This window comes from Babylonia areolata, chromosome 6, assembly GCF_041734735.1.
Source record: "Babylonia areolata isolate BAREFJ2019XMU chromosome 6, ASM4173473v1, whole genome shotgun sequence".
Lineage (NCBI taxonomy): Eukaryota > Metazoa > Mollusca > Gastropoda > Neogastropoda > Buccinidae > Babylonia > Babylonia areolata.
Genome location: NC_134881.1, coordinates 42,840,712 through 42,868,534, shown reverse-complemented (window position 1 = coordinate 42,868,534; position 27,823 = coordinate 42,840,712). Strand labels below are relative to the sequence as shown.

At 40.2% G+C, this 27,823-nt stretch overlaps 1 protein-coding gene across 1 annotated transcript; it reads left to right on the top strand.

The window, feature by feature from the left end:
* The first annotated feature begins 1,033 nt into the window (after window positions 1–1,033).
* On the top strand, window positions 1,034–19,755 carry LOC143283044 (bifunctional peptidase and (3S)-lysyl hydroxylase JMJD7-like). The gene is made up of 10 exons (XM_076589046.1): window positions 1,034–2,055; window positions 7,166–7,232; window positions 7,573–7,698; window positions 9,395–9,441; window positions 11,370–11,462; window positions 12,722–12,910; window positions 13,740–13,809; window positions 16,023–16,073; window positions 16,490–16,561; window positions 17,295–19,755. The coding sequence occupies exons 1-10, from the start codon at window positions 1,619–1,621 to the stop codon at window positions 17,412–17,414; spliced, it is 1,272 nt and encodes a 423-aa protein (XP_076445161.1). The 5' UTR covers window positions 1,034–1,618; the 3' UTR covers window positions 17,415–19,755.
* Window positions 19,756–27,823: the final 8,068 nt, after the last annotated feature.

Here is a 27,823-nt window from a genome sequence, read left to right as displayed (position 1 = left end):
GAGAACGCGAGCGCCGGAGAGAGAGAGAGAGAGAGAGAGACTGTGGGGAGGATGCGGGAAGGGGTTAGCGGCGCGGGAGGGACAAGGGGGAAACCGTGAAAAGTAAAGCGCCGTGTTCAGTTTGAGTGGAGCCGGAAGCCAGTCGCTTTTGGCGATTAATTGTTCACTAAATGTAACGGTTTTAACAAACAAACAATCAAGAAATCTTGGACTTATCACATGATTGTCTGATCTTTTTTTTTTCTTTCCCCAAATCTTTGTAACATGGTCTAATTGGATTGTTGCTATAATCTTTGAACTATATATATATATATTTTATCTTTGTTGTTGTTAATATTATTATTATTAATTTTTATTTATTTTATTTTATTTTTTCATACTTTTTTCTATTTATTTATTCGTTTACTTTTTATTACTTTTTTGTTTTGTTTTGCTTTCTTACTCAGGCTCCTATATCAGAGTTGGAAAGTTCTTCTCTTAGATAATTGTTGAATTAATGTTGTGAATAATATTGTTTTCATCCTTCCCTTCCCTCCTTTTTTTCTCGATTTTTTAAACTTTATCTTTTTAAAATGTCTAAAATCACTTAATGTGGATAGACATTACACTGTGACATTGAACTGCCACACCGGCACACACATCACGGCCGTGACACACGCACACACACTGACACACGTAACTTCACACACACACACACACCGTGGCACTGGCACGTAATACTGACACACCGTGACACACGCGTAACACACACACACGCGTAACACACACGCGTAACACACACTGTTACCACTGAGGATTATAGACAGTCTGAGACAAGACACGACAACTTCACATGACAGACAGACGGCCGACAGACAGACACTAGACACACACACACACACACACACACGCGCGCGCGCGCGCGCGCGCATACACACACACATTCATACGCATGCACATTCACGGCACACTGTGAACAGCCAAAAGGTTGGGACTAAATTTTACAAGCCACAATTTTCTGTCAAGAAACGAAAGCGGAAGTTAGAAAACAGACTGTGACTGTGAGATAACAGGTGTGCGACAACGAAACGTGCACGCTGTTGCCTAGCATTTGTGAACCAGGAAGCCAGTTTAGCGGACATTCTGAACTCCTAGGGTCTATATGAAGTTAAAATCTGACGAGCAGTAGAAATCATGAACCGGTGTTTTGTTACTTACAAAAATGGGAGCAAACTGATAGCTGATTTTGAGTAAACACGAGGCTGCATGCGGCTACGTAAAATCTATAGTCAGTAAGCTACTTGGCGTACATGACCTAGCTCCCAGTGGCGAAGTTACCGACAGACAAAAAACGCAATGTTTTCGTCGTGTGAATAAATTAACTCAGTGGAATCCGGATTTGCAAAACCCAACATTGCGCCAGTGAAGTATTCAGTTGCCGCGAGCTGCATTTCTCACAGTCAGTTATTAATCATTTAAGAACTCATCAGGTGGAGAAGACAGTCATAACATTAGAAAAGCAAGATAAAAAATAACAGTTAAACAGTAAACATTTTAACTCGTGAGACAGAGGTTTACGTGTCCAACTAAACCAGCACATTGCGTCTTCATAGACCAGTCCTGAGGCACACCTTCCCGGATGGATCAAGTCAGAAGCAGTTGTTTTCATTTTGCCTTTATTGTCCTATGTACTGGACTATACGTTTTAACAGTAGCAGAAGCCAAAAATGAAGCAAATTTGAAGGGACACTTGCAACCATTCGGTGAAAGCGGAACACGCAGAGAAATTGAAGTCAGAAATGAGTTTCCTGACCCTCGGGACTTCTTGGTAGAGTATGTGCAGAATCTGAAGCCTTTGAAATTGTCCGGTGTGGCAAAGAATTCCCGTGCAGTCCGTGAATGGACTGACTCCTACCTTCTTGCTCTAGACGTGCCAAGTCACTCAGTTGTGGGTCTGGAAACCAGGAAGAAGGAATCTCGTGAACAGGAGACGACAGAGATGCATTTCCACGATTTTCTTAGAATCTACAACCAGACTGAACATTACATGGTTGATGATGTTCCTGACTATCTCAGGTAACTGATTACTTCATCATGATGATAATTGATATTATTTTATATGCTGTTTTGTTCATTTCTATAAAGACTGTTTTGCGATCTGCATCAGCTGGATGCTACCACAAGCATGAATAGTGTTGAATCATATTTGACTAGGAACTTGTTTATTTTGAAATGTTGACACTATGTTTTAAGTGAAAGGTGCCTTGGTATTCCCACTGACTGGGGCTAGTATATTTCACACCACTGTTCAGGTTCATAGTAGTAGTACATTTCAAAATACAACACCTCAGTTCATGTAAATGGTAAAACAAGATGAAAACAGTGAGATATGTATTAGTGTCTTTCTTGTTTGTGAACTTAGGCATTTTATGTTGCATCGTCCATTGAAATGGATTACTTTACCGTTTATTGTGTATTTGATTAGTGTAATTTGATTATGTTCGCAGAAAGTTGAAGGTTTTATTAGTGTGATGCATGCACAGGTTCACTCAAGATGTGTCATATAAGAAAGTTTAGTATTCAGCAGAGGTACAGGGTCGACTCCAGTTATGAGAAAGTATTGGGGGGATTTTTTGTTTCTTATACAGTATGCATGGTTTCTTTTATGTGATGACTTCAGATACACACACACACACACACACACACACACACACACACACACACACACACACACACACACACAATATCACATGCACAGAAGAAGAATCCCAAAATTATTTTTACACACACACACACACACACACACACAATCACACACACATGCACAGAAGAAGAATCTCAAAATTATCTTTAAGACCACAGGCCGCTGCCAGAAAAAGATATTCATAATACATTAGCAAGACAGAGAGGAAGAATCATTTATGAGTGAGTAACAGAAAGAGAGAGAGATTTGGTTTTACACCTGAAACAGATGTTAGTCATGAAAGCAAATGCACATGATCTGTATGTTGGAAGTGTCGATATAAATTTTGAATGGAGACTTTTTGCTGACTAATCTCAGCTGTTGTGAAGGAAATGAGTGGTAGGCATCCGGTATGGCCACTATATGCTAGAGGTCTCAGTGCAGGATGTGTGTGTGTGTTTGTGTGCGTGCATGTGTGTGTGTGTGTGTGTGTGTGTGTGTGTGTGTGTTAATAGATGTGCATAGCTGCGTTGTCAGCACAGAAACCTCTACTTCCCACCCTCAGAAGCATGAGTACAGAGTGGTGTGTGAGGGAACGTCATGTCCCAGGTCTTGCCCAGTTTCCTGTCCTAGATCCTGTTCAGTGTAGTGTCCACGTCTTTCCCAGTGTGCTGTCTCACATATTGCACAGTGTACTGTCCACATCTTGCCCAGTGTACTACCCCACATCTTGCTCGAAGTTCTATGCCACATGTGGGCAAATGTACTGTCAACATTTGGTCAGTGTACTGTTCATATCTTGCCCAAAGTACTGTCCACATCTTGCCCAATTTGCCCAATGTCCTGTCTCACAACTTGCGCAGTGTATTGTCCCACATTTTGCTCAGTGTACTGTCCACATCTTGCCAAGTGTATTGTCCACATTGTTGTCAGTGTACTTCCCCACATCTTGCCCAGTGTACTGTCCACATCTTGCCGAATGTACTGTCCACATCTTGCTCAATGTACTGTCCACATTTCGCTCAATATACTGTTCACATCTTGCCCATGTACTGTCCACATCTTGCCCAGTGTACTCCCCACATCTTGCCCAGTGTACTGTCCACATCTAGCTCAGTGTACTGTCACATCTTGCCCAATGTACTGTCCACATCTTGCTCAATGTACTGTCCACATCTTGCTCAATGTACTGTCCACATCTAGCTCAGTGTACTGTCACATATTGCTCAATGTACTGTTCACATCTTGCTCAATATACTGTTCACATCTTGCCCATGTACTGTCCACATCTTGCCCAGTGTACTCCCCACATCTTGCCCAGTGTACTGTCCACATCTTGCCCAGTGTACTCCCCCACATCTTGCCCAGTGTACTGTCCACATCTGGCTCAATGTACTGTGCCACATCTTGCCCAGTGTACTGTGCCACATCTTTCATAGTGTACTGTGCCTCATCTTGCCCAGTGTACTGTGCCACATCTTGCACAGTGTACTGTTCACATCTTGCTCAATGTACTGTCCACATCTCACCCATGTACTGTCCACATCTTGCTCAGTGTACTGTCACATCTTGCCCAGTGTACTGTCCACATATTGCTCAATGTACTGTTCACATCTTGCTCAATGTACTGTCCACATCTTGCCCAGTGTACTGTGCCAAATCTTGCCCAGTGTACTGTGCCACATCTTGAACAGTGTACCGTGCCTCATCTTGCCCAGTGTACTGTGCCACATCTTGCACAGTGTACTGTGCCTCATCTTGCTCAATGTACTGTCCTCATCTTGCTCAGTGTACTGTGCCACATCTTGCTCAATGTACTGTCCACATCTTGCTCAGTGTACTGTTCATATCTTGTTCAATGTACTGTCCATATCTTGCCCAGTGTACTGTCCACATCTTGCTCAGTGTACTGTTCATATCTTGTTCAATGTACTGTCCATATCTTGCCCAGCGTACTGTCCACATCTTGCTCAGTGTATACTGTCCACATCTTGCCTAATGTACTGTCCACATCTTGCCCAGTGTATAATGTTCACATCTTGCTCAATACACTGTCCACATTTTGCCCAATGTACTGTTCACATCTTGCTCAGTGTATACTGTCCACATCTTGCTCAGTGCCTTGTCCACATCTTGCCCAGTGTACTGTCCACATCTTGCCCAGTATACTGTTCACATCTTGCTCAGTGTATACTGTCCACATCTTGCCCAGTGTACTGTTCACATCTTGCCCAGTGTACTGTCCACATCTGGCTCAATGTTCTGTCCACATTTTGCACAGTGTACTGTCCACATCTGGTACAGTGTACTGTCCATATCTTGGTCAGTAGCATTGTTTTGCTACTTTGCTCCTTTTCAGAAGTTTGGGATCATTTGTTACACACACACACACACACACACACACACACACACACACACATAATTATGTATCATCATGTCCTTAAGCTTCATGACTTTGCAAAGGCTGCAAGGGGAATATTGAAACAGTGTTTGTTTGTTTTTTTATATTCTTTTTTTTCCATTGCTTCGATTGGTTCTATTTTTCACTGAAAAGGCAATGCATGCCACTAGTTTCTCTCCATCATTGTAACCCCTCAAGGCTTGCATCATTTAATCACCTGTCACTGGAAATAACAGGCACACAGCAAAGACATTGAAGGAGTAGTGTGATGTTTGTATGACTTTCTCACATGTGAGCATAAGAATATGAGAATATAAATAATACATATTTGTTTTGCAAAGAAATCCTTCTGACAGCTTAGGTTTTACCATTTATATATCTTGAGGTGAAGCAGTGTCCTGGGAAATGAAACGTTGTTGTTGTTTGTTTTTTTGTTTTTTGTTTTTTGTTGGTTTTTTTGCTAATAAATCTTTCTGACAGCTGAAGTTTTATCATATATATATATATATATATTATACACCCGAGGTGAAGTGATGTCCTTGGAAATTAAACATCTTTCACATTTGTGAGGTTTTTCATATACATGACAGAGGATCGAGGGAGACTGTTGGTGTCCAGTGAAAACATATATCTCATTCTGATTTCTCCAGTCCATAATGCCAGCTGTCATAGTTGACATTTATTAAAATTTTTGTTGTATTGTTGGGTTTGGTTTTTTTTTGTGTCACAGCCCATTTTGCTGTATGAAACTTGGGTTCATAGACTGTGATATCCAATATAATTAAGCTTATTGTCTTGATATTTTTTTCTTTAATTTTTCCCATTTCTAGAATAGTGCAAATCAGCAAAATCCAGTGTTCAAAGCTTTTTTCAAAATTACCCCCCCCCCTCCTCCCCCCTTTAAATTCTGTCTGCTTGCAATTGTTTACCAACTAAAGCATGTCTTTTTCTTTATTTTGTCAGGGACAAGTGCTTTTAACTACATTCTTGTGGACTAGAAAGAAAAAAAAACAAGAGGCAAAGCCTTCAAGACTCACTTGTGCCTTATTCAGTCAAGGAATTATAGGAGAGAAGAAAAAAAAAGAGATTTGAAAAATTGTTGTTAAGTGCTCTGTATTAATTATGTATGATATATAAAATAAGCTTGGGAGGGGAAAAAAAAAAGAAAAAGAAAAGGTATGTGAGCAGGATCGAACCATGCATGTTAAGTTCCAAAGCAGTCAGACTAATCCCCACTGCTGCGGTGCATCGGACTAAATTTAATACTTAAAACAATGTTGACGTTTTCTTCTTCGTGCGATAAATAGATGTGATTGTAGTGGACATAATAACGCCGTTTAAATCATGTTTTTTTTTGTGTGTTGTATTATATCTCGATTATTCTTTTATTTTGGCGGTAAAAGGGACTTTGCTATCCCTTCAAGCACAAAGCAACTCATGACAGATCTCAAGATCTGCATGAACTAGTTGGGGCCTACAGCTAGCTGAAAGGAGCAAATGATCAGTTCAATTTTTCTTTTATGTTCATTCCAGTTAATTCAATGTCCACTTTAGAATATTTATATGCAGTAAACACGTTGATGGTGTTGTTAGTATTACTGTATGTGTTCTGTCCAGAATTCGTATTTCTTTCCTTTTAATAGTGAACAAGAAAAACGAGGTCATGTCTTAGAATGCAACCTAGGCCTACCTGCTAGTTGGCCTTACTTAGTGGGAAGCAGTTTTAAATTTTTCAGATTTCAGAACAAACCTCAAGGAAATAAACCATTAATGATCTGGAAAAAATGGCTTAATTCGGGAGACTTACAACCTGTTATTGATATGACTGTGAGGATTTTTTTTTTCATACTATGTTTAAGTGAAATTTGGTATTGGCAGACAAAGTATTTCCAGAGAAAATGTCATGTTAAAGTTTACCACGGACCCACAGACACACTACACAGACAGACAACCAAACACCGGGTTAAAACATAGACACACTTTGTTTACACGTATGAGTCAAAAAAGTAGTGAATAATTCCAGTCTTTTGTTTTGCATAAGGTGCCACTCAGAGACTATGATCATGGATAATAAACAGTATGAAGGAATGTTCTGTTGACAGCCCTGATGTGAATGTGCCCTGCAGTCTGCAGTGTCCAGAGATGCTGGAGAAAGGACTGGCGTTTGCTGTGAGTGTTTCTGAAACGTGGCATTTCTCGTGAATAATGGTTTTAAGTTCACTTCAGTCCAGTTGCTCAAGGAGGTGTCACTGCATTCGGACAAATCCATATACACTACACTACATCTGCTAAGCAGATGCCTGACCAGCAGCGTAACCCGTTTCTATAATGGTTTAATCAAAAATATATATATATATATATTGGTATGCATGTGTGTGTGTGTGTATATTTCTGTGTGTGAGTGTGTTTGTGTGTTTATGTATGTATGTATGTTTGTGTTTGTTTTCGTGTGTGTGTGTGTGTGTGCGTGTGCAGAAATCCCCAGAATGGTTGTTTTTCCTGTCCTCAGATGATGTGGTTCAGCAGTGGCGGTACCAAGTCAGTGGTTCACACGGACAGTTTTGACAACATCAACTGCGTGATCCGTGGAGAGAAGACCTTTGTTATGGTGGACCCCGCCAGAGACAGAGAAAAGGTGGGTTAATGCGTCTGTGAACCTGTCATCATTTCTGTGTTTGTTGTTATTTGTATTGTTATTGCTGTTGTTATTGTTATGAGAAGGGATTTGGCAAAATGGTGAAGACACTGATCTGTCAGCACAGTGTCGGTGAATATCTAGGTTTGAATGCCAGTCTTGCCTTTTCTCCAGAGTTTGAGTGGAAAATCAAACTGAGCATCTTATCATTCAGAAGAGATGATAAAGTGGAGTCCTACATGCAGAAAACACTAGGTGCACTGAAAAAGAACCCATGGGAACACAAATGTTGTCCACTGGCAAAATTCGGTAGAAGAAATCCACTCTGATAGGTACACAAATATATATGTACATGCACTCAAGGCCTGACATAGCATGTTGGGTTATGCTGCTGGTCAGGAATCTGCCCAGTAGATGTGGTGCAGTGTATATGGATTTGCCTGAACGCAATGATACCTCCTGAAGAAACTGAGAATGATACTGATGATGATGATGATGATGATTATTATTATTACAATAGGGAGGGAGTGCAGACCCCCTTCCATCAGATTTTCGTCAGGACTCCCCAGTTAATTTTAGTGAGAACCACATGTGTATGCGTGTCTCCATTTTCCTTTTTTCCAGTCACTGAAAGACTAAAATTTTGTCGTGGAAATAGCTGTTTTGATGAAAGGATTTTGAACTTTTTCGGTGACTATTTTTGTAAGTTTACAAGGTATATTTGGTTTTAGAATTACACCCATTATTTGCTTTAGTCTTCTATGTTTACTTTGTGCATGTTTCTTGTCATTTATGTGCCATTACATATTCTAACTGATCCATTTATAAACTCTGCTGAAAAGTTGTCTGTACAAAAACAGCGCACACCTAGAGTAGCCAGTTCACAGTGGTGGGCTGCTCGTGTCGTCATTTGACCTACTTCTCGCACTGTGAGTGACAAAAAGCCAGCCACAAAATCGGGCTGCACACCCTCCGTAATGATGACGTTTTCAGTCCCTCACAATCCCTCACACACATCCTTTAAAACAAATCTAAAAACTTTCCTTTTCAAGCAGAATCTGTATATTTTTAAGGCATTCCATTCCATGTATGTTTTCCATTGATCCATTTTTTTCCATGTGTGTGTATGTGTGTGCTTTCACACATGCATGCGCACACACGTGTGTATGTGTGTGTGCATAATTATGTGTTTGTGCATGTATGTGTGTGTTTGTGTGTGTGTGTGTGTATGTGTGTGTTCTTGTGTGCTTTCTGTCTGCTTTGAGAGTTTGAAAGCGCTGTATAAATGTACTATTATTATCATTCAGTTTCATCATTGATTATCTATATTATCCTTTATCGTTGTATTGATTAGTATTTTGCTGCTACACTGCCACTACTTTAGTGGTGTGGGTTGTAGTGGTGTAGAGTAAAATGACTTGTTAATGTCCCCACCCCCTACCCTCTCCACCCTGCAAAAAAGAAAAAACCAAAAAGACAAAACAAAAACAAAAAGAAGAAGAAGATGAATGGTAGAATAAAGGAGAGGCAACAGATATGACCCAGTGAGCAAGTGGTTTATTTTCTATGTCATATGCTTCTGAATATTTAGGATTTTGAGTTTTTATCCAACATTTATATATAGAAGTTACCCGTCTGTGACGTCTTGCATTGTTTGATTGTTTATGTCTGTGTCCCCTTTTTTTCTCTCTCTCAGGTACAATTGAGGTTTGAGGGGGCCTACTCTGACATTGATGTTGACAGGTATGTACGTGCTGATGTGTGTGAAATCTCTTATGTTTACTGTGGTTCGTTCTGGTAATGGCTGTTCAATGTCTGATCTGATGAAAGATGTCAAAACAATCTCTTTGATCCTGATTGCTTCTGTCTGTCTGCCTGTGTGTCTGTGTCTGTCTTTCTGTGTGTGTGTTTGTGCGCGTGTCTCTCTCTGTCCCCCTGTCTCTTTGTCCCTGTCTGTCTTTGTCTGTCTGTCTGCCTGTCTCTGCCTCCCTTATTTTCCCTCCCTGTGCTCTCTCTCACATGAATGAACACACAATGACAATAGTTTTTGTGCATAAAACAGTTGAAACATAATTTCAATCTTTGATGATAACAGTAGAAAATAATGTATGATCATTACAATGACGGTGATGTTGACATGAATGATAACAGTAATAAAGGTTATAAAGATAGTAATGCAAATAATAATGCTAATAATGAAAGTAATAATAATGATAATAACAATCAGCCAGCTGGCCAGAAACAGACTGACAAAGAGGCTAGGAAAAAAAAAAAAAAAATCAGGGTTCATTGTTATGCAATGCAGGGATCTGCACAATCTTTGTAGCATCTTTCCAACATAAAACTCGTGAGGATGAATATCGACTGATTTCACATAAAGAATATCTGCTTGTGGCCCATCACTGATACTTTTCAGGTGTCATATTCATATGTATGCCTGTGTAATTACTTGTACCGCCTTTCTGTGGGGTTTTATGTCATGGGAAGGTTTGGGGAGGAATATTAACACCCTACAAAAGACAGGTATTGATTTGCTGGACGCGGTGTGAGAACTGCAAGCTGCAGTGGGTAGGGAGGGGAGGGTGCTGAGAGGGGGGTGGCTGTGGGAGAGAGAGTGGGGCACTGTGGTGGAAGGGGGAGGAGGGACTGAGCATAGGAATGATGGGATGGGGCTAGGGGGATGCAGGTACTCTCGTGTCTTATGTATGCATCCAAGACGCAATAGCCGAGCGGTTTAAGCATTGGACTTTCAATCTGAGGGTCCTGGGTTCGAATCACGGTAATGGTGCCTGGTCGGTAAAGGGTGGAAATTTATCTGACCTCCCAGGTCAACATATGTGCAGACCTGCTAGTGCCTGAACCCCCTTCATGTGTATTCGCACACAGAAGATCAAATACACACGTTAAAGATCCTGTAACCCATGTCAGTGTTCGGTGGGTTATGGAGGCACAAAAATACCCAGCATGCATGAACCACAACAGAGTCATTGGCAAGTCGATGTTGGTCATGCAATGGAAAGAAGAAGAAGAAGACCTTTGAACTTGGTCATTCCCATTACAGTGATACAGTAAGCAGGGTGAGAAGTCAAGGTCATTATCTGGCAAAATAGACAAATCTTGATAGAGTCTCAATCCAAATTTAATCAAACTTGATATTTGGACTGGTCAGTGTGTGTAGCATGATCCACAGGGGTTAAAGATCAGGGTCACAGTATGGCATATGATATTGACAGAAAAATGTCCAACAGAGAGAAGGTCTTGTGCATAATCTTCATCAAATTTGGTCCAATGATTGGTAATGGTGAGAACAAAACTCATATGCCATGTAAAGAGACACTGTTAGAGGTCAAAGGTCAAGGTCAGAGCATGGCATCTTTTTATTCCAATTTATTTATTCATTTTTTATTCAAATTTCATTGTACATTGTATAGTGATTTGTTGTGGGAGTAATATAAATGCATTGTAAATTTAGAGGTCAAAGGTCAGATGTGTTGTTGTTGTTTTTTGTTGTTGTTTTTTTTGGTTTTTTGCCAGATAATCAACTTTGGAATTTTTAAAAATTCATTAAAAAATTTTTTTTTTTTTTTTTTTTACTCATTGTTCATTTGTTGGATTAAGTGGGCATTACATGTGAGCCTTGAAGGCCATGCCTCACTTGTTTTCCTTTGCAGTGTTGATCTTAAAAAATACCCCCAGCTGGCTGACGCAGAGTTCTATCATGTCCATGTGAAAGCTGGCGACTGCCTCTACATTCCATATCACTGGTAAGCTTTATACCAAGGTGACTGCTGAACTTTTTGTTCCCTGAGTACTGATTTATCTGTAACACCTGGTTGCTTCCCAAGGACAGAGTGCGGATATTTCCATACTGCAGTGGACACCTTCAGTTTGGCTTTCTCAATCGGTTGTATTCTCACTTGGTGCTTTTAGCTTGTCGGTTTTAGCCTCTCCATTGTTCATTAGTGTATTCAAAGGCATTGAGTGTATATTTGATGATGCTGTGGGCATTTTGTGTCTGAAGTATGGTTTTGACAGTGCACTCAGCTGTTGTTTTGTGTATCCTAGTTCCAGTGCATCTCCAAAAATAAAGCGATACCATTTAAAAATATAAACTGTTGAACTGTGATTAAGGTTATAATTTGGGTAAGGGTCAGGGTTGGTTTGTGGAAATGATAATGGACCTGAGCAAATTTGCATGAATAATATTCAACCCAAGAGTAATTAAAGATGTAGCCTGTATGATTATGTGCTTGGATATGTATTATAATATTACCAGTTATGTTTCCAAAAAGAGGGTTTGATTTCCTTTTCTTTTCCATTTTTAATAAAATTAAAAAAATGTGGGGCTTCCTAGATCTTTTGCTGTTGCATTTTAAATTCTGTTATTTTATTTCATTTTTTGCGGCCCCATCATCTGTACCATTTCAGTGGCATTACTCCAACACTGCTTGTTCCAAGCCCCCAGTACATGGCCACACTTGGGTTCGTCTGTCACAGTCCCAGCATTGGCACTCAACAGGGAATTATTGATGTTAGGTTTCAGGAAGCCACACACTAGAGGAGACCCTGTACTGCTGCCGAGTCACTTTGGTGGTGTTCAGTAGTGTCTATTCGGAGTGCCTCAGCATATTAGCCGCATAGATTATGTCCATACAGCCGACAGATTATATTCACACAGAATAGTTCATGTTTTAGTCAGAGACATGTATGTCTTGATCAGAAGTAAATGTTTGTTTTCAGTTACTTGGTCTGTCATGATCCTGGGAAGATTGGATATCACGTTTTGTTTCTTCCTTTCTTTCTATGTATGTTTATTGTGCTTTGTGAATAATTTAACTTTTTGTGTTCAGTATTTCAAAATGATCCTGAGAAATAGTTTTTTGCTTAGTTAAAAAAACAACAACTTGTATGTGTCAGTGAGATACAGATATTTGTTTTATGATGTCATCAAGGTCTCAATTGACTGTAGATAATCATTGAAGCAGCTCCAGTTCTGACATTGTATGGATCAACTGGTCGTCAGGATCCACCAGGTTCGATCCTTCCACAGCAACGTGGCGATCAACTTCTGGTGGAGCCACTACGCCACCATGGCCATGCTGGAAGAAAAGGGCGAGTCAGCCTGTCAGGGTCACTGTGACCCTGACCTGACCTTGGACAAGGTCAAAATATACCGACAGGACCCAACGTTTGAGAACTACAACTCTGTCAGGTGACTTTCTTTTTTTTGGTTTCCTAATATTTCTTATTTGTTGAATTTTTACAATTTAATAAAAGACAATGCTGAATGATACAGATACAATGAATCACACAAAAATGGCGCATTAAAAGATGAAAGAGAAGAAAGACATATGACATACATAGGCGATATGCTGCAGAATGTTTTATCACTGTCAAAGATAATTATACATGTCATCTTTGCCTCAGAAAATTTAAACTTTAAAGAACACGATGAAGTTAAGCGCTATGATTTATTATTGTGAGTCACCACCGTCTTCATTAGCATCGCTGAACTTTTCAGTTTTCTTTTCCTTCTGTGGTGATGTGATTGGTCCCGTTTCCTGCATCTGTGTGATCTGTTTGAAGGATTGTTGTTATGGATCTCTGAGGATGTTGGTTTTTTTGTTTACCTGCTGTGCGTGCGTGCGTGCGTGTTTGTGTGCATGCATGCATCTTTGTGTGTCTGCTCGAGTGCAGAAAAGTCAAAGAATACCAAAAACAACTGGTACAAGGCCATCACACCATCGACCACCTCAAAGAAATAAATGTAGAGAGAGGGTCCATGTCCATGTTTAAGAAATAGATTGTTGTGTTTTACATTAATGTTTCCCTTGATATAAACTTGCCTGTCACACAAACTAAATTAAAAGGACAGCTGCCACTTTAAGGATTTTTCTGAACATGATGTCGCTGAAACCTATTTTCCAGTGGTGTATACTGTATTACTTTCGAGGAAATATTACTGTCAATTAAAGAAAAAAGCGTGTTGTTCCATGTACAAGCCTAAATATATATATATTTTTTTTAAATTTGATTTCTAGGGACTGGTTGCGGGACTATGTACTCGAACGGCCAATGACACTGCCGACTGCCGTGACCGTGGTGAAAACGGTGAGGTGCCACTGAGATCTGTTATACAGTTCCTCCAGTCTGAGAAATAGTAATAATACGAGTAGTACATTTATATAGTAACAATAACAGTAGTACATTTATGTAGTGTTTTTACACATCTCAAAGCGCTTGATAGTAACTTGTCAAACACACTCAAACCACACGAGAACACACAAACATACACACACACTGTGCACACACACACACAGGAACACTTACACATATGTGTGTGTGCACGCACACAAGTACAAAGACCCACTTGAATGGAAGAAATAAATGTGGATACGTAATACAGAAAAGGGTGCCTCATTTTTTTAGAGACCACTTGAAAAATTTTTTATTTAGATTTGTTTTAAAAAATATGACTGACAGACTGAAAATGGCCATGAATTCAAAGTTTGTACACCTAAGAACTGTGTTTGAGAACACAGAAGATACTTTTATAAAAGTGGATAAACCTTGAAGAGACATACTTTAACCTTTCCCGTACGTCGCCTAAAATTTTGCGCGCCGTACGTCGTGGGTGTGCAGAAACCCATGGTTTCTAAGAAGGAATGACCCCTCGCTGTACGTCGTGGGTGTGCAGGCACCCATGGTTTCTGTGTACGAACTAACCCTTCGCTGTACGTCGTGGGTGTGCAGGCACCCATGGTTTCTGTGTACGAACTAACCCTTCGCTGTACGTCGTGGGTGTGTAGGCACCCATGGTTTCACTGAAGAAATAAGACCTTGCCGTACATCGTGGGTGCACAGTAACCCACACCTGTCCGTAAAGCAAATTTGACTTTTCTTCAGCAGACTTGCATGCGCAGTTTCCACTTGTGCGTGTAGGCTATTTACTCCAGTGCTTGACCAGGCGCATTGTGAATAAGTTTTGCCCGTGAGAAGAGAGTGTTGTTACTTACAAAAAACGGTTTGTTTGTTTTTTTGGTTGTTTTTTTGGTTTTTGTGTGTGTGTGTGTGTGTGTGTTGTTTTTGTTGTTGGTTTTGTTTTGTTTTTAGCGGCTACACGCCCATCCTCTTTCGGTCAAGGCAGATGCCCTAACATAGCAGCAACAGCCTGGTATCAGTCCCCCCTTCCCTTGGCCTAGATCTCGGCATTCCTGGCTGGCTGGCTGGCATTTTTTTTTCTTTCTTTTTTTTAGCCATAGTCGGGTTTTCTCTACTTTGAACAGATTAGGATAAGAATAAAATTTCTATATCAACTATCTTTCTTTTTTTAGCCATAGTCGGGTTTTCTCTACTTTGAACAGATTAGGATAAGAATAAAATTTCTATATCAACTAGATTTTAGATCAATTGATTTCAGACTTACAAAAATATCCAGTTCTTAGAAAGGCACTTTAATTCCAGCTAGATAAAAAGCTATCAATCAGTTGCTCCCGATCATTCTCTACAAGAAAAACAGTTCATTCAATATTGTTGAAGATATCTAGTGCAATAAATATTGTTTTCTGAAATTAGTTACAACTTTAGAGTAAAACTTGCCGCAGACTTGAACCAGGATACGATCAACAAAAGACAAGGTCACTCTGATCTCTCTCTGTAGCGAGCCCAAGTGACGTCATGTCGACAACGCGTGGCGTGCAAGCTTTGCATGGGTGGCTCCACACCCACGACGTACGGCGTGCAAGGTTTATTCTTTGGGAGTATGGGTGTCGTCACACCCACGACGTACTGGGACATTAATTGATTAATAACTTCTTTGTTTATGTATAAAAGAAAATAATGTTCAGTGGATATGTAGTAAACTATATTATGGACAAAGTCATGAAATTATGTGGAAGTGGCTTCAATATTACTTGAGTTACAGAGCAAAAACACTTGTCTGGGTGATTTCACACCCACGACGTACGGGAAAGGTTAAACAGTTTGAACATGTTTAATCATGCATGGAAATGTACCTTTTGCTGAACTACATCAAAATATCATCAAAGAACTTGATGTGCCACATGTGGTTTCAACTTTCACTTTGTGATCAGTGTTAATGAAAAGTCCGTTGCTTAGTTGATGATGGTTATGCATAATTCTAGTGGATACATCGACTGTTACAACATTTTTTAAGGCTGTATACACGTTCTGAATTGCAAGGAGTGTGTGTGTGTGTGTGTTTTGATGAACTGGTCTTTTTGGAGAGAGAAATTAATATTTTCTGGAAAATGCTTCATTGCAGTTGGAAAAATAATGTGTTCAGTGTTGTCTTGACATTTCAGGAACTTGGTGCAGATGAATTACCTCTAGAGGCAGAGAAGTTGGTCCTTGAGGTATGTTTACCTTTGTTTTTGATACTTTATCTGTGCCTTTATTTACAGACATCTGATTATCATCCAGTGCATTGGGAATAGCATTTATCACGTGGAGAAGAGCAGTATCAGTGCAGTGAGAAGCACAGTACACAGATTGATGTGTAGGCCTTAGGTTGTGGGCATCCACATGAGCTATTCGCGTGTATGTGTGTGCTCGCATGTTACTCTGTGTGTGTGTGTGTCCATATGAAATTGTATGTGTGTGTGCTTGTGTGAAAATGTGCCTATTTGTGTGGAATTAGGTGCATGTGTGTATATTCATGTATGTAGTGTGCGAGCGAGTGTGCGGTTTGCTTATGTTTATGTAAGATCATGTGCAGGTGCCAAACATCAGCAATTTGTTTTTTTCTCTTCCACTCATGTCTTGTGTGCAGATGTTTATCAAAATGGACGTGAATGGAGATGGCCAGTTCACAAAGGAGGACCATGACAAAATCCCTGAAGAGGTATGTGAACTGAGATCATTGTTTCACATCTTCACTAAGTAAGCTGAGCCTAATTTTTTGGTTTCAGTTTCATGGAGGAATCGTCCCAATTTTGTTCACTGTCTGAAATGAATGTTGCACCCAAATTTATGTGCTGTAACTTGGACAATTCCATTGAACTAAAGCAGTTCAAGTCAACTGGCATTTAATCATTTTATGATATTTCAGATTTGTTAAGTTTCTAACTTTCACTGTCTTCATCATGACTTTTCGAGCTTCAGTAAATTGTAAGAAGGCAGCCAAACAGACTTTCAAGTGTATTATACATGATAGTCACTATGGAGAAGTCCACTTCTTTCGTCAAAATTATGATTGGGGGATCAACCAACATTCTCCCAACTAATGTAGATCTAGATTAAAGTTTCAAACTTCCCCTCTCTTCATCATGACTTTCTAGTGGTTGCATTTGAGGGTATGATAGTTTTTGGAACAAGTATTATGGAGGGATTGATCATACAATGTGACTGTAGCTTCCTTTTATACTGGAGGGTTTTTTTGTGTCTGTTTTGTTCTCATGCAACAAGTTGTTTGTGCATGTGGGTGTTTCCATTTAACTGTTTTTGTAAAGCACCAAGAACCCTGTTAAAGAATATGAAGGCTCTGTATAACATTCGCATTATTATGATTATTGTATTGAATCGTTAGACTTTCTCAAATGATACACATTCTTTATTGGTTCTTTTATTGGTTGCAGATGTGGAAGGAAACCCAAAGAAAGATGGTAATTGTGTCACAGATGTTGAAAGAAGAAGAGGTAGCTGATAGAAGAGAGTATGCAGAATACGTTGAAGCGGATCGTAGAGACGAATTATAAACATGTTTGAGTGCAGCTGTATGCAAGGCAAATTACTTTTGAAGTGATCATATGTTACTTTGAGAGATGGGCTATAAACATATTTCAGTACATTTCTGTATAAACTATGCAAGGCAGATTACTTTTGAAGTGATCTTATGTTACTTTGAGAGACAAATTATGAATGTATTTAAGTACAATTATGTGCAGGATTGTGGTACTTAAAGGATTTTTTTTTTTAAATATCTGTGAAAAAAAGGAATTAAAAAAAAAATATCTGTGTGAAAAAAAAAGAATTTGAAGGAATCTGTCCATCCAGTCTAACTTAACAAAATCAACATTATTCAAACAGAAAAGGAGGGGAGGATTTTGAAAGATATGTTATAGTGTGTTTGTATGTGTTGTTATTATTACTGTTATTATTGTGTGTGTGGACAATAAACTTAATGTGCACTGCTGGAACAATATCAATGTTTTAACTGCATGGATATGTGGCATCATGGCGACCTGACATAGTTACCTGTGGACAGCTGATGCTGATAAGGTGACAGTAGAGGTCCAGGTGTGGCGATGTGTATGGGGGTTCAGCATGAGCAGCACTGAAAGCTGTACTCTGCAATTCCGTTCATTCTGAATTCCAGCATCAACCAGCCATGAATGATGTGTATAAACCTTGCAGTGTCAGTCGGGAAATTCACGCATCACTCCCAAAGACCATGCTGGAAATGGATGATACTTGTGAACTAGCACAGTCAGCTCTTGGTAGGAGCTGGCCACAAACCAAACATTCCTGCAGTCATATGCCTCGACAGAAATTGAAACTATGTTTCCAGTCATCAGTTTGTAACACTATAATCACTTTGCCTTGTGGCCTAGCAGCAGAAGTGTTTGTTGTTTTCATGCTGAAATTTGAACATTGTTCATTGTCTTTAATCCTTTCAATACTGTGGGTATTCTAGCCTTTGCAGCCTTTCCCATCTGCAAGGTATTAGCTCTTGAACCAGTAATTCTAAGATGATTTGAAATTAAGAAATGAGTTTGCTCCAATCACTCACATATAATTATTTTCTCATCTGTCAGTACTTATGATCATCAGTTGAAATACGATTGTCAGGCTTAAAAGCTCTGGGTGTATATTGGAACAAATTTTCTAATACTTGCTAAGTAATGGAACTTAGCTTTCTAGCTATGATCGTAACAAAATTGACCCCCCAAACAGTGTCAGGTTAGTATTATGTCACCCAAAGTTTATCAATGATTGTGTCCATTTCAAAGCTGTTTATAATTATTGGAAAGGCAAACAACCAACTTGATTAATGGGGATTTATTGCCCAAAAATTGCTCATGCACAGATGCACAAAAATTGCACAGTAGTGCCAGTCCAATGCATGGATGTAGAGTGGATTGAAACAGGAATATTACTGTTGTTAGACTGCTGAACAAAAGTTTGTTTCAAACAGTAACACCATATTCATCTTCCCTCTGCCCAGTCTTCAGTTTCTCTTGACTTCTATCTTCATGTTTCATTGCATTTTATATCTTCTTCTTCTACGTTCGTGGGCTGCAACTCCCACGTTCACTCGTTTGTACATGAGTGGGCTTTTACGTGCATGACTTTTCACCCTGCCATGTAGGCAGCTATACTATTTTTTCAGGGGTATTTTATGTTTTAACTTTCATTCCTCATTATCAGAGCTATGCATGCTTGTGAATGACTGGTGTGTTAGCACTTTCATTTCTCTGCACACGATTCAGGGCTAAATGAATCCTCATTTTATGACAGCTTCGCAACAGTTTGTTTCAACAAGAAAATTGTTTACTGATACAAGACAGGTTGACGAAATTGAGTTTCTTTAGAATAGGGAAGAGAGTAGGGATTTTGTTGTTTGTGATAATTATCATTAAAGCACTATAACATATATAAATGCAAAGCATTGATATTTCAATTGTGTGGTTTTCTGTCACGTCAGTTTGGAGAATCGAAAAAGATTAAATTATCTTAACCCACCCAATGCAGCACAGTTCAGTGCTGTATGTTTGCAGCATTCATGTACATTATAGTCCTGTCCAGCTCAGTTCACTCTGATTTCCAGTGTAAAGAAGACAGTATTTTGATTTTACTTAGATTTCAACTGTTTGATGAATACTGGTCGCTTTTATATAATTCATGCATGCAAATATCCATGCAGCCTCTCAAATATACACTCATAGTTATGTGCGAATGCTTTCTCACTAAAATGTGTGTGTACACACTCTTGTGTACACTTTCACATGCATACAGAGACTATCATACACACACAATCTGATACTACAATTATGAGAATCATGATATCCTGAATTAAGTTAGGTTATTTTAATTTTTTTAATTTTTTTAAATTTTTAAAAATTAATGATAAACCAGTTAAACTTCCCCACCTATGGATTAGAATGTCTACATACTAGTCAATTGATTACAGTAATGAACAGAGAAAATATTCATGATCTTTCTTATAATTTATCTTGCTGTGGTGGATTTTTCTTTGTTGAGAAAGGGCATTTCGCCAAATATTCATGTGGTTTATTGTGTTTTTTAAATCATACTTCTTGTATTTTCTTGTCATTTTCTGTGCTGTGGAAGATGCTTTTCAATGAAGGACGCCTTTGAAAAAAAAAGTGTTCTTTTTTTTCATGTAGTAAAATCAGAATTTTTTTCTTTAGCCCTCTTGTCTCCAGCTTCCGTCCACTTTGTTTCTGTCTCTCTCTCCTTTCTGTTTGCCTCCATTTGTCTGTCTGTTCGCGAGTCAATCTTTGACTGTCTGCCTCTGTCATACATACACACGCAGAAAGAAAACTTTCTGTGATTATCTTATATGTTGAAATGGGAATGGTTCAGGTCTCTTTTTTTTTTCTTTTTTTTTTTTTACACACACACACAACTGTGAATGTGCACCAATATATATATGTATATAAACACTAGTGCATGATACCATCACTTCCCACCAGCAGACATGCATAAAGACTAACAATCAATAACCATTGACAAAACAAACAAACCTTCCAGACAGCCATTTATTGTCTGATGTGAAAATGGGAGAACTAGGAACAGTTTGGAATGGAATGGAAACAGACGCCCTCCCAATTGAAATATCGGTTGATAAGCTTATTGGTGTTTAAAAAAAATGATTAAAAAAAAAACAAAACAAAAAACTTGTAGAGGGGCCAGAAATTGCTTCTTATCATATATCATCAATATTAAGGCGTGTAGGCCTGATAAGGCCTTTTGTCCACCTGAAGTCGGGAAGAAAAGGGGAATCCCCACATATAGTAATTTTCCAACATTGAGTGCGCATTGCTTGTCAGTTCATAAATCACAAAAATAGTCAGATGAGTTCTGTATTTAAAATTCTGTAACTGACTGTCAAGACAATTTTATAAGTATTCACTGTTCTTGTGGCAAATTGTTCCAAACATTTGTTACTCTGTTAGTAAAACAAAATGTGCAAATCTGAAAGTTTTAACAAACTTTTAACAGTTTGTAGGAATGGCCTCTTGTAACAGTGTTCTCATTCTACTGTCATATTATTCATGAATCATTTTATACATCTCTATTAGATCACCACGCAGTCTTCTATACTCTAGACTAGGTAACTGAAGCGTTTGTAATCTATTTTCATAGTCCATATCAGCAAAGCCAATAACTCTTTTAGTAAATCTTCATTGGATATACTGCCTATATGTTTCATTTAGCCTGTATTCCAAACAGCATTCCTGTATTCCAAGACCGGTCCAATGACTTAAATAATGGCACCATAATGTTCTTACTTTTACACTGTATATTCCCAACTAACATTCCAGTCAATCTATTGGCCTTTAATTTATTATGATTTAATTCATATGAACATCAAAAGTGAGATCAGAGGCAACGATGACCCCACGATCTCTCTGATGAAGTCTCCTGCAGCTCATTACCATCCAGGTTCGGCAGGAAGGGTCCAGGCCTACTAAATATTCTAGAAAATCACAGTTGGCTCTACCCAAATTTCAGTATGACTGCCCGTGCCAAAAAGTACATGGTAAACTAGATCTAGATCCAATTCTATCTTAGTCTAGTCCAAGTCATGGCTTAGTCAGTTACAACATTATATGTTTACCTTTTGGTCTAATTAACTTATAATCTTAATGTAACTTACTAACCTTGAATTAAAAACCCCTTTATGCCAACTTGTTTTCCTCAGTTTGACATGTGCCTCTTCTCAGCCCGTTAAAGAAGATACTCTCTAACTCAAGAAAACAGGAAGTGAGGTAATGGGACTTGATTTTCTTTTTCAAAAACAATTTCCAACCTACAAAAATAATTACTTCTCACAACCTTCTCCACAAGATTTTTTTTTAATAGACAAAGAATAAAATAGTAAGTTAGGACACAATTAATATTCATTAGGATCCACTTCATAACATTCTTTTTACAAACAACTGCAATGGAAAACAACTTATCAAAAGACTAAAACTGTGGTTGCTTCCCTTCGTGTTTTTGTAGACCTGTCTGTCATGCTGTCAACATCTGTCTTTTGATTTATCGGGTAGTGAAAGACCAACATCAACTTCAAAGGTAATACCAGAATGGTGACTTTTACCTATATATAGGCGGATGATAAAACAACAACAAACAAAAACAAAAAAACAACAACCAAACATTAGAAACCAAATCAGGACTGTTTGCAAAAACCAAATCCAAAATATTTGCTGTTGATTGCCTTGAAAGTGTGTTGGGTCACAGAGAAAGCTAAAGAGCTGAGTATCAATATCAGTATCAGTAGCTCAAGGAGGCGTCACTGCGATCGGTCAGATGCATATATGCTACACCACATTTGCCAAGCAGATGCCTGACCAGCAGCGTAACCCAACGCGTTTCGTCAGGCCTTGAGAAAAAAAAAAAAAAAAAAGAATTGTAATAACAGTAAATGAAAATAAAATAAAATGACAATAATGATGATAAATAAGCAAATAAATGTAAAACATGCAGACACACATTCACTGACACACACACACACACACACACACATGCATAACATATGCAACAAACATACAGAGATATGAAAGCACAAACAAAGACACATAAACGTACACGAGCCCCAACACACACACACACACACATTACTCTGCACCCCCTACCTCCACACGGCTCATTTCTAGGCTACGTATCGCAGCTTCCACGGCACACACACACACACACACACTTGTACAAGCACACACGCATACGCCCATATCCCACACCCCCATATCCCACACCCCCCACCCCCCCATATATATATATATATATATATATGCACACCCGCGCATTCCAATATTCCGTTGCTCCCACAGTATTGACATACATGTATACACACACACATACCTCATTCTCTACACACACACACACATATACACACACGCACAGAGGCTGCCACTGATCAGCCGCAAGAGGGGTGGGAAATTAAAAGATCTCTGATGCCGGTGTTATAGTGTGCCAGCAGTGTCACCCCCACCACCCACACTCTGTCCCCCCCCCCCCCCCCCACCCCTCCTTCTTATCTCCCTTCCCGCTCCATCCCAAGTCCAGTCTTTGAGGTTGTGCCGACACCACGCCATCCTCCCCCCTTCCACCCCTCCACCTCCTCACCTCACTCCCTAGTCGGCCCTCTTTGGTCAGCGACGCCGCGTCACCCGCCCCAGCTATAGGAATACGTGCAGTTACGTGATGTCTGCCACCATCCCCGTGTTCGAAACGGACGAGCACGGCATGTTGGTATATCCTGTGTGGCGGCCTGTCTTTCAACCCGTATTCTGCGTGCCCCAGGGAGACGGTTGCAGCGCCAGTTGGGACCGGGATGGAGCGGGAAGGGAGATAAGAAGGAGGGGTTGGGGGGGGGAGGGGACAGAGTGTGGCTGGTGGGGGTGACACTGCTGGCACATTTTAACACCAGGAACGTGGCGTCTAGTGTGTTGCTCAGTCTATTGTATTCAGAAAAGCCCACAGAGACTCTGTTCCGTTTTGAAGAAATTCGCGCAGTGTTGGTTTGGAAATGATGCCGATATTCGCTTGTAGTGATTTGCAAAGCATCGTGCTCTACCTTTCATGCTAGACTTACGACCGCTCCCTCTTTCCACTTTTGTTTATTTGAGGCGATCGATGGTGTGATGGCCTTGTACCTGTTCTTTTTCGTATTCTTTGACTTTTCTGAGGATTTCCGATTTTCTTAGATGTAGGCTGCTCGTTGTTGTTGCGTTACCAGCAAGTCTGTCAGCTCGCTCATTTCCCTTAACACCTGCATGTCCCGGGCAGTATGACCATGTACATTTTTTAATCTGAAAGTTGCGCATTGCCTCATGCCACTCTGGGTTTCTCTTTCCACTTTCAATTTTCTGTATGAGGTTAATTGAGTCCGTTTGAATCATGGCATGTTGGTTTCCAGGCATATGGATAGATGATAGCCACTGGAGAGCATGTGTCACAGCTTCATCTTCAGCTTCCATTGTTAGGCTGGAGGTTGTGACTTTGTAGGCAGCATTCTCTTCCCTAATTGTTTTTCCATTTTATTTCGCAGTGAATCCCCAACCGGACTGGCCTTTGGTGACTGAGCCATCTGTGTATATGATGATGTCCTCTTCTTTACTGTTTTCTTCTATGAGTAGCTGCACTTCTGCATCAGTTTTGTCCTCTGGCCATTCTCAGCAATGTCTTCCAAGAATGGGTGAAATGGCTGTGTTGAACAGATGATTGAGGTTTTCGGGGTTTTCCTCCCGCCATTCTTTTGTTTCTTTCAGATCTTGTTGTCGGCACACTAGTTGGATTGTGTCTTCTGCTTGCCCCATCCATGATCTTCCTCGTCCTAGACGGCTGCCTTTTGGTTCCTTGACTGCGTCATGCAGTGGGTTTTGAGGGTTTTCTAATGCTCTGAAATAGATCTTAACCTGTTCTAACTTGTTTCTGGCCTGCACTGAAGGAAGGTCAAGCAGGTATCGCATAGTTTCCGTGGGCGTGCCTTTTGTTGTTTCAAGGATCAGCCTCATAGCTTCATTTTGAACTCTTTCTAGTTTTAGGAGGCTGCTTTGAGACTGCGGTATTGTTAACCCAAGTCCGTAGTCGACCAAACTGGGAACGAGTGATCGATATAGCAGGAGGAGGTGGCGGCGTTGTTCGATACCTTTGGTGGCCATTGCTTTTAAGAATGAAAGATCCATTTTGCATTTTGAGAACAGTATTTTCCGTATGTTTTCTGAAGGTCAGCATCCTGTCGAACTGTATTCCTAGGCAGCGTAGGCATTCGGTTTTCTCAGGCGATCTGAATTCCGTCGAATATGGTGGTGATTTGCTCGCGGTTCTGTTGTTGAGGGTACATAGCAACGTTTGAGTTTTCGCTGGATTGATGGAAGATCCTGTGTCCTTGCACCATTGAGCGATATTGTTCAGTTGTTTCTGAACGGCTTTAGTTCTTTCTTGAGCATCTTTCGAAGTTTTGAAGACCAGGCCATCATCCGCAAGAGTAAACACCCGAGCTATTCCGTTGTTTAAGTTTGCAAGGCCTTTCGTGTAGACGTTGTAGAGGACAAGAGAGAGCGGATACCCTTGTGGCAGTCCAATGGAAAGTTTAGAACGTGAAATCTCCGAGGCGTAGGACGACTGTTCTTTCCCGAAGTGCTGCTCCTATCCATCTTGTCAGCCAGTGTCAAACTTACTCCATACCTTAGTAGCAACTCCATGAGGTGCGCAAACTGGACTTTATTGTAGGCATCTTCAAGGTCGATTGCTGCTGCTAGTGTTTCTTTTTTTCTTTGAAATCCTTCATATACCTCATATGCGAAAGCAGCCGCATTTTGTTGTGCCTCTGTTCAAGACCCCTTGCAAGTTTCCTGGCTATTATGCGTTCCATGAGCTTTCCAGTAATGTTTTGCATGGTTAGGATTCGGAAGCCACTTACCTGACGATGGTCCTTTCCTGGTTTTGGTATGGGTTTTACGAAGCTTTGTATCCAGTCCTCAGGCACATGTCCATTGTGGAAACTGTTTTGATACCGATTGAAAAGTTTGCTTCTGTCTTCTTCCGATAGCTCTTGATGTCCGAGTAGCGAACTTTGTCTGGACGAGGAGCCGATTCTTTCTTGCATTTAGCTCTTGCTTCGTTTAGATCATCTCTTGTAAGATTTTGGTTTAACTCCTCAACATATTACTTTTTTTTTCATCTAAGTTTCTTTGATCACTCTGTTGTATGAAACGTTTGAGCAGCGCGGATCCTTTTTCTTCATTTGTCTTAAGCTTGGTTCCATCAGTATCTAACATATCTGGGGTTGTTGTTGTGCACGTTTTCCCGACCATGCGACGATAAAATTGCTGGCAGAACTCTGTCAATGTTGTGTCATAACTGAGTGCCTCGCAAAACTTTCCACTTGTCATTTTTGGCCTCTTGAGCAATGACTTCAAACTGTTTTTTATTTTTATTTTTTATTTTTTGTTGTTGTTGTTTCAATTTCTTTGTCCGGAGAAGGTTTTGTTCTTTCTTCACAGACTCAGACACACTCACGCGCGCACATGAAAACCAGTCAAGGGACAAAGAGAATAATACAAGTTAGCAACAGTAATCTCTCTTTGTTTTTGTTTTTTGTTTGTTTGTTTTTATTGCAGCGGTTGTGGTGGTGGGCGATGTGTGTGCACGCGCGCATGTGTGTGTGTGTGTGTGTGTGTGTGTGTGTGTGTAGTGTTGACTTAAGGCATGGGTGGGGTGGGGAAGGTGACGGGTTTTGGTCTGAAATCACAATTGTGGATAGACTTTAAACAAAAGAACGCGGAACAAATGAACGAACGAAAGCTCACCCCCACCCCCCTCAACCCCCTCTCCCTCCCCCCTAACCTCCTCCACACACCCCCAACCCCCCTCCCCCCGATCCCCTCCCCCCGCACCCCCTCTCCCCGCTGCCCCCCCTTCCCCTCCACACACACACACACGCTCACGTGCGCGAATGCGGCCAGTCTGGTTCCAATGCGTTTTGATGATCTCTCAGTCACATAACGATCAAATCGTCCTCAACTTTTTCACGAAATAGGTATAACAACGTTTTCATGAAGAAGTTGGCTGTAACAGCTTTTTCATGAAGTAGGTATAACAACTTTTTCACGAAGTAGGTATAACAACGTTTCCACGAAGTAAGTATAACAACGTTTTCGTGAAGTAGGTAGGCTAATACAACTTTTTCATGAAGTAGGTAAAAAACGTTTTCATGAAGTAGGTAAAACAACGTTTTCATGAAGTAGGTATAACAACGTTTTCATGAGGTAGGTATAACAACGTTTTCATGAGGTAGGTAGGCTGTAACAACTTTTTCATGAAGTAACAAATGGACCAAGGAGGAGCGCCGGAGCAGAAAGGACGAATGAAGGAAGGAATTTTTGTTTAATGTCCCGTCACACATATCGGTGATTGAAGACATTTTGTAAAAGTATTTATGAATACATCTGAGTATTATCGGTTAGAAGGGGTGGGAGATGTGGATGAATGGAGGGTTTGGGGAAACTGGGCAAATGAGGGTAAAAATGCGGGTGAAATTTGAAAGAAAAACAAAACAAACAAACAAACAAAAACCCCTCTAAATACAGTTACAGGAAATTACTTAAAGGACTTCGTAAAAGAGAAGTCGTTAAACTGACAAGCGAAACAACTGATAATGAATGCAAAAAGTCAAAAACATCAACGTTCTCAGTCACTTGTGAAGACACACTTTCGTGTACAAAAGGCTTCATCAAGCTACAGTGAAAAATTATATGCTCAATTGTCAGGTTATTAAAGCATATACACTTGACATTAGAACAATACTTGGTCCGTAATGAATTTGATAATAGTCTGAGAGCTAAGCTCAGAATTGGTCTGCGAATCGGACCAAAGTCTGAGAGAGTCAACTGACGAGGTTTTAGACTTGAATTCAAGCACCTATAAAAGTCTCTTTCTAGTATATTGCTTATTTCCTTGTATGACAAAGGACGAATGAGTTCATCATTAAAACTGACTTTTTTAAACACGTTAAGAAGGTGCGTGCGTGCGTGCGTGTGTGTGTGTGTGTGTGTGTGTGTGTGTGTGTGGCTGTACTCAGTGTGTAAGTGTGTGTGTGTGTGTGTAGTGTGTATGTGTGTATGTGTGTGTGTTCAAGTTCAGTTTATGCATGCCGTGCAAGTGTGTGTGTGTGTGTGTGTGTGTGTGTGTTTAAGTATACCGTGCCAGTGTGTGTGTGCCGCCAGTGTGTGTGTGTGTGTGTGTGTGTGTGTGTGTGTGTGTGTGTATGTGGATGCTGCACACGTGGCACCGGCTGTCACGTGGAGAACGGCCCGGGACCGCCGGGAAAGACTGAGTGGAGCCGGACGGATTGAGGCCGGACATGGCCAGAACTGACCAGCTGAACGAGGATGTTTCAGTTCAACTGATGAAA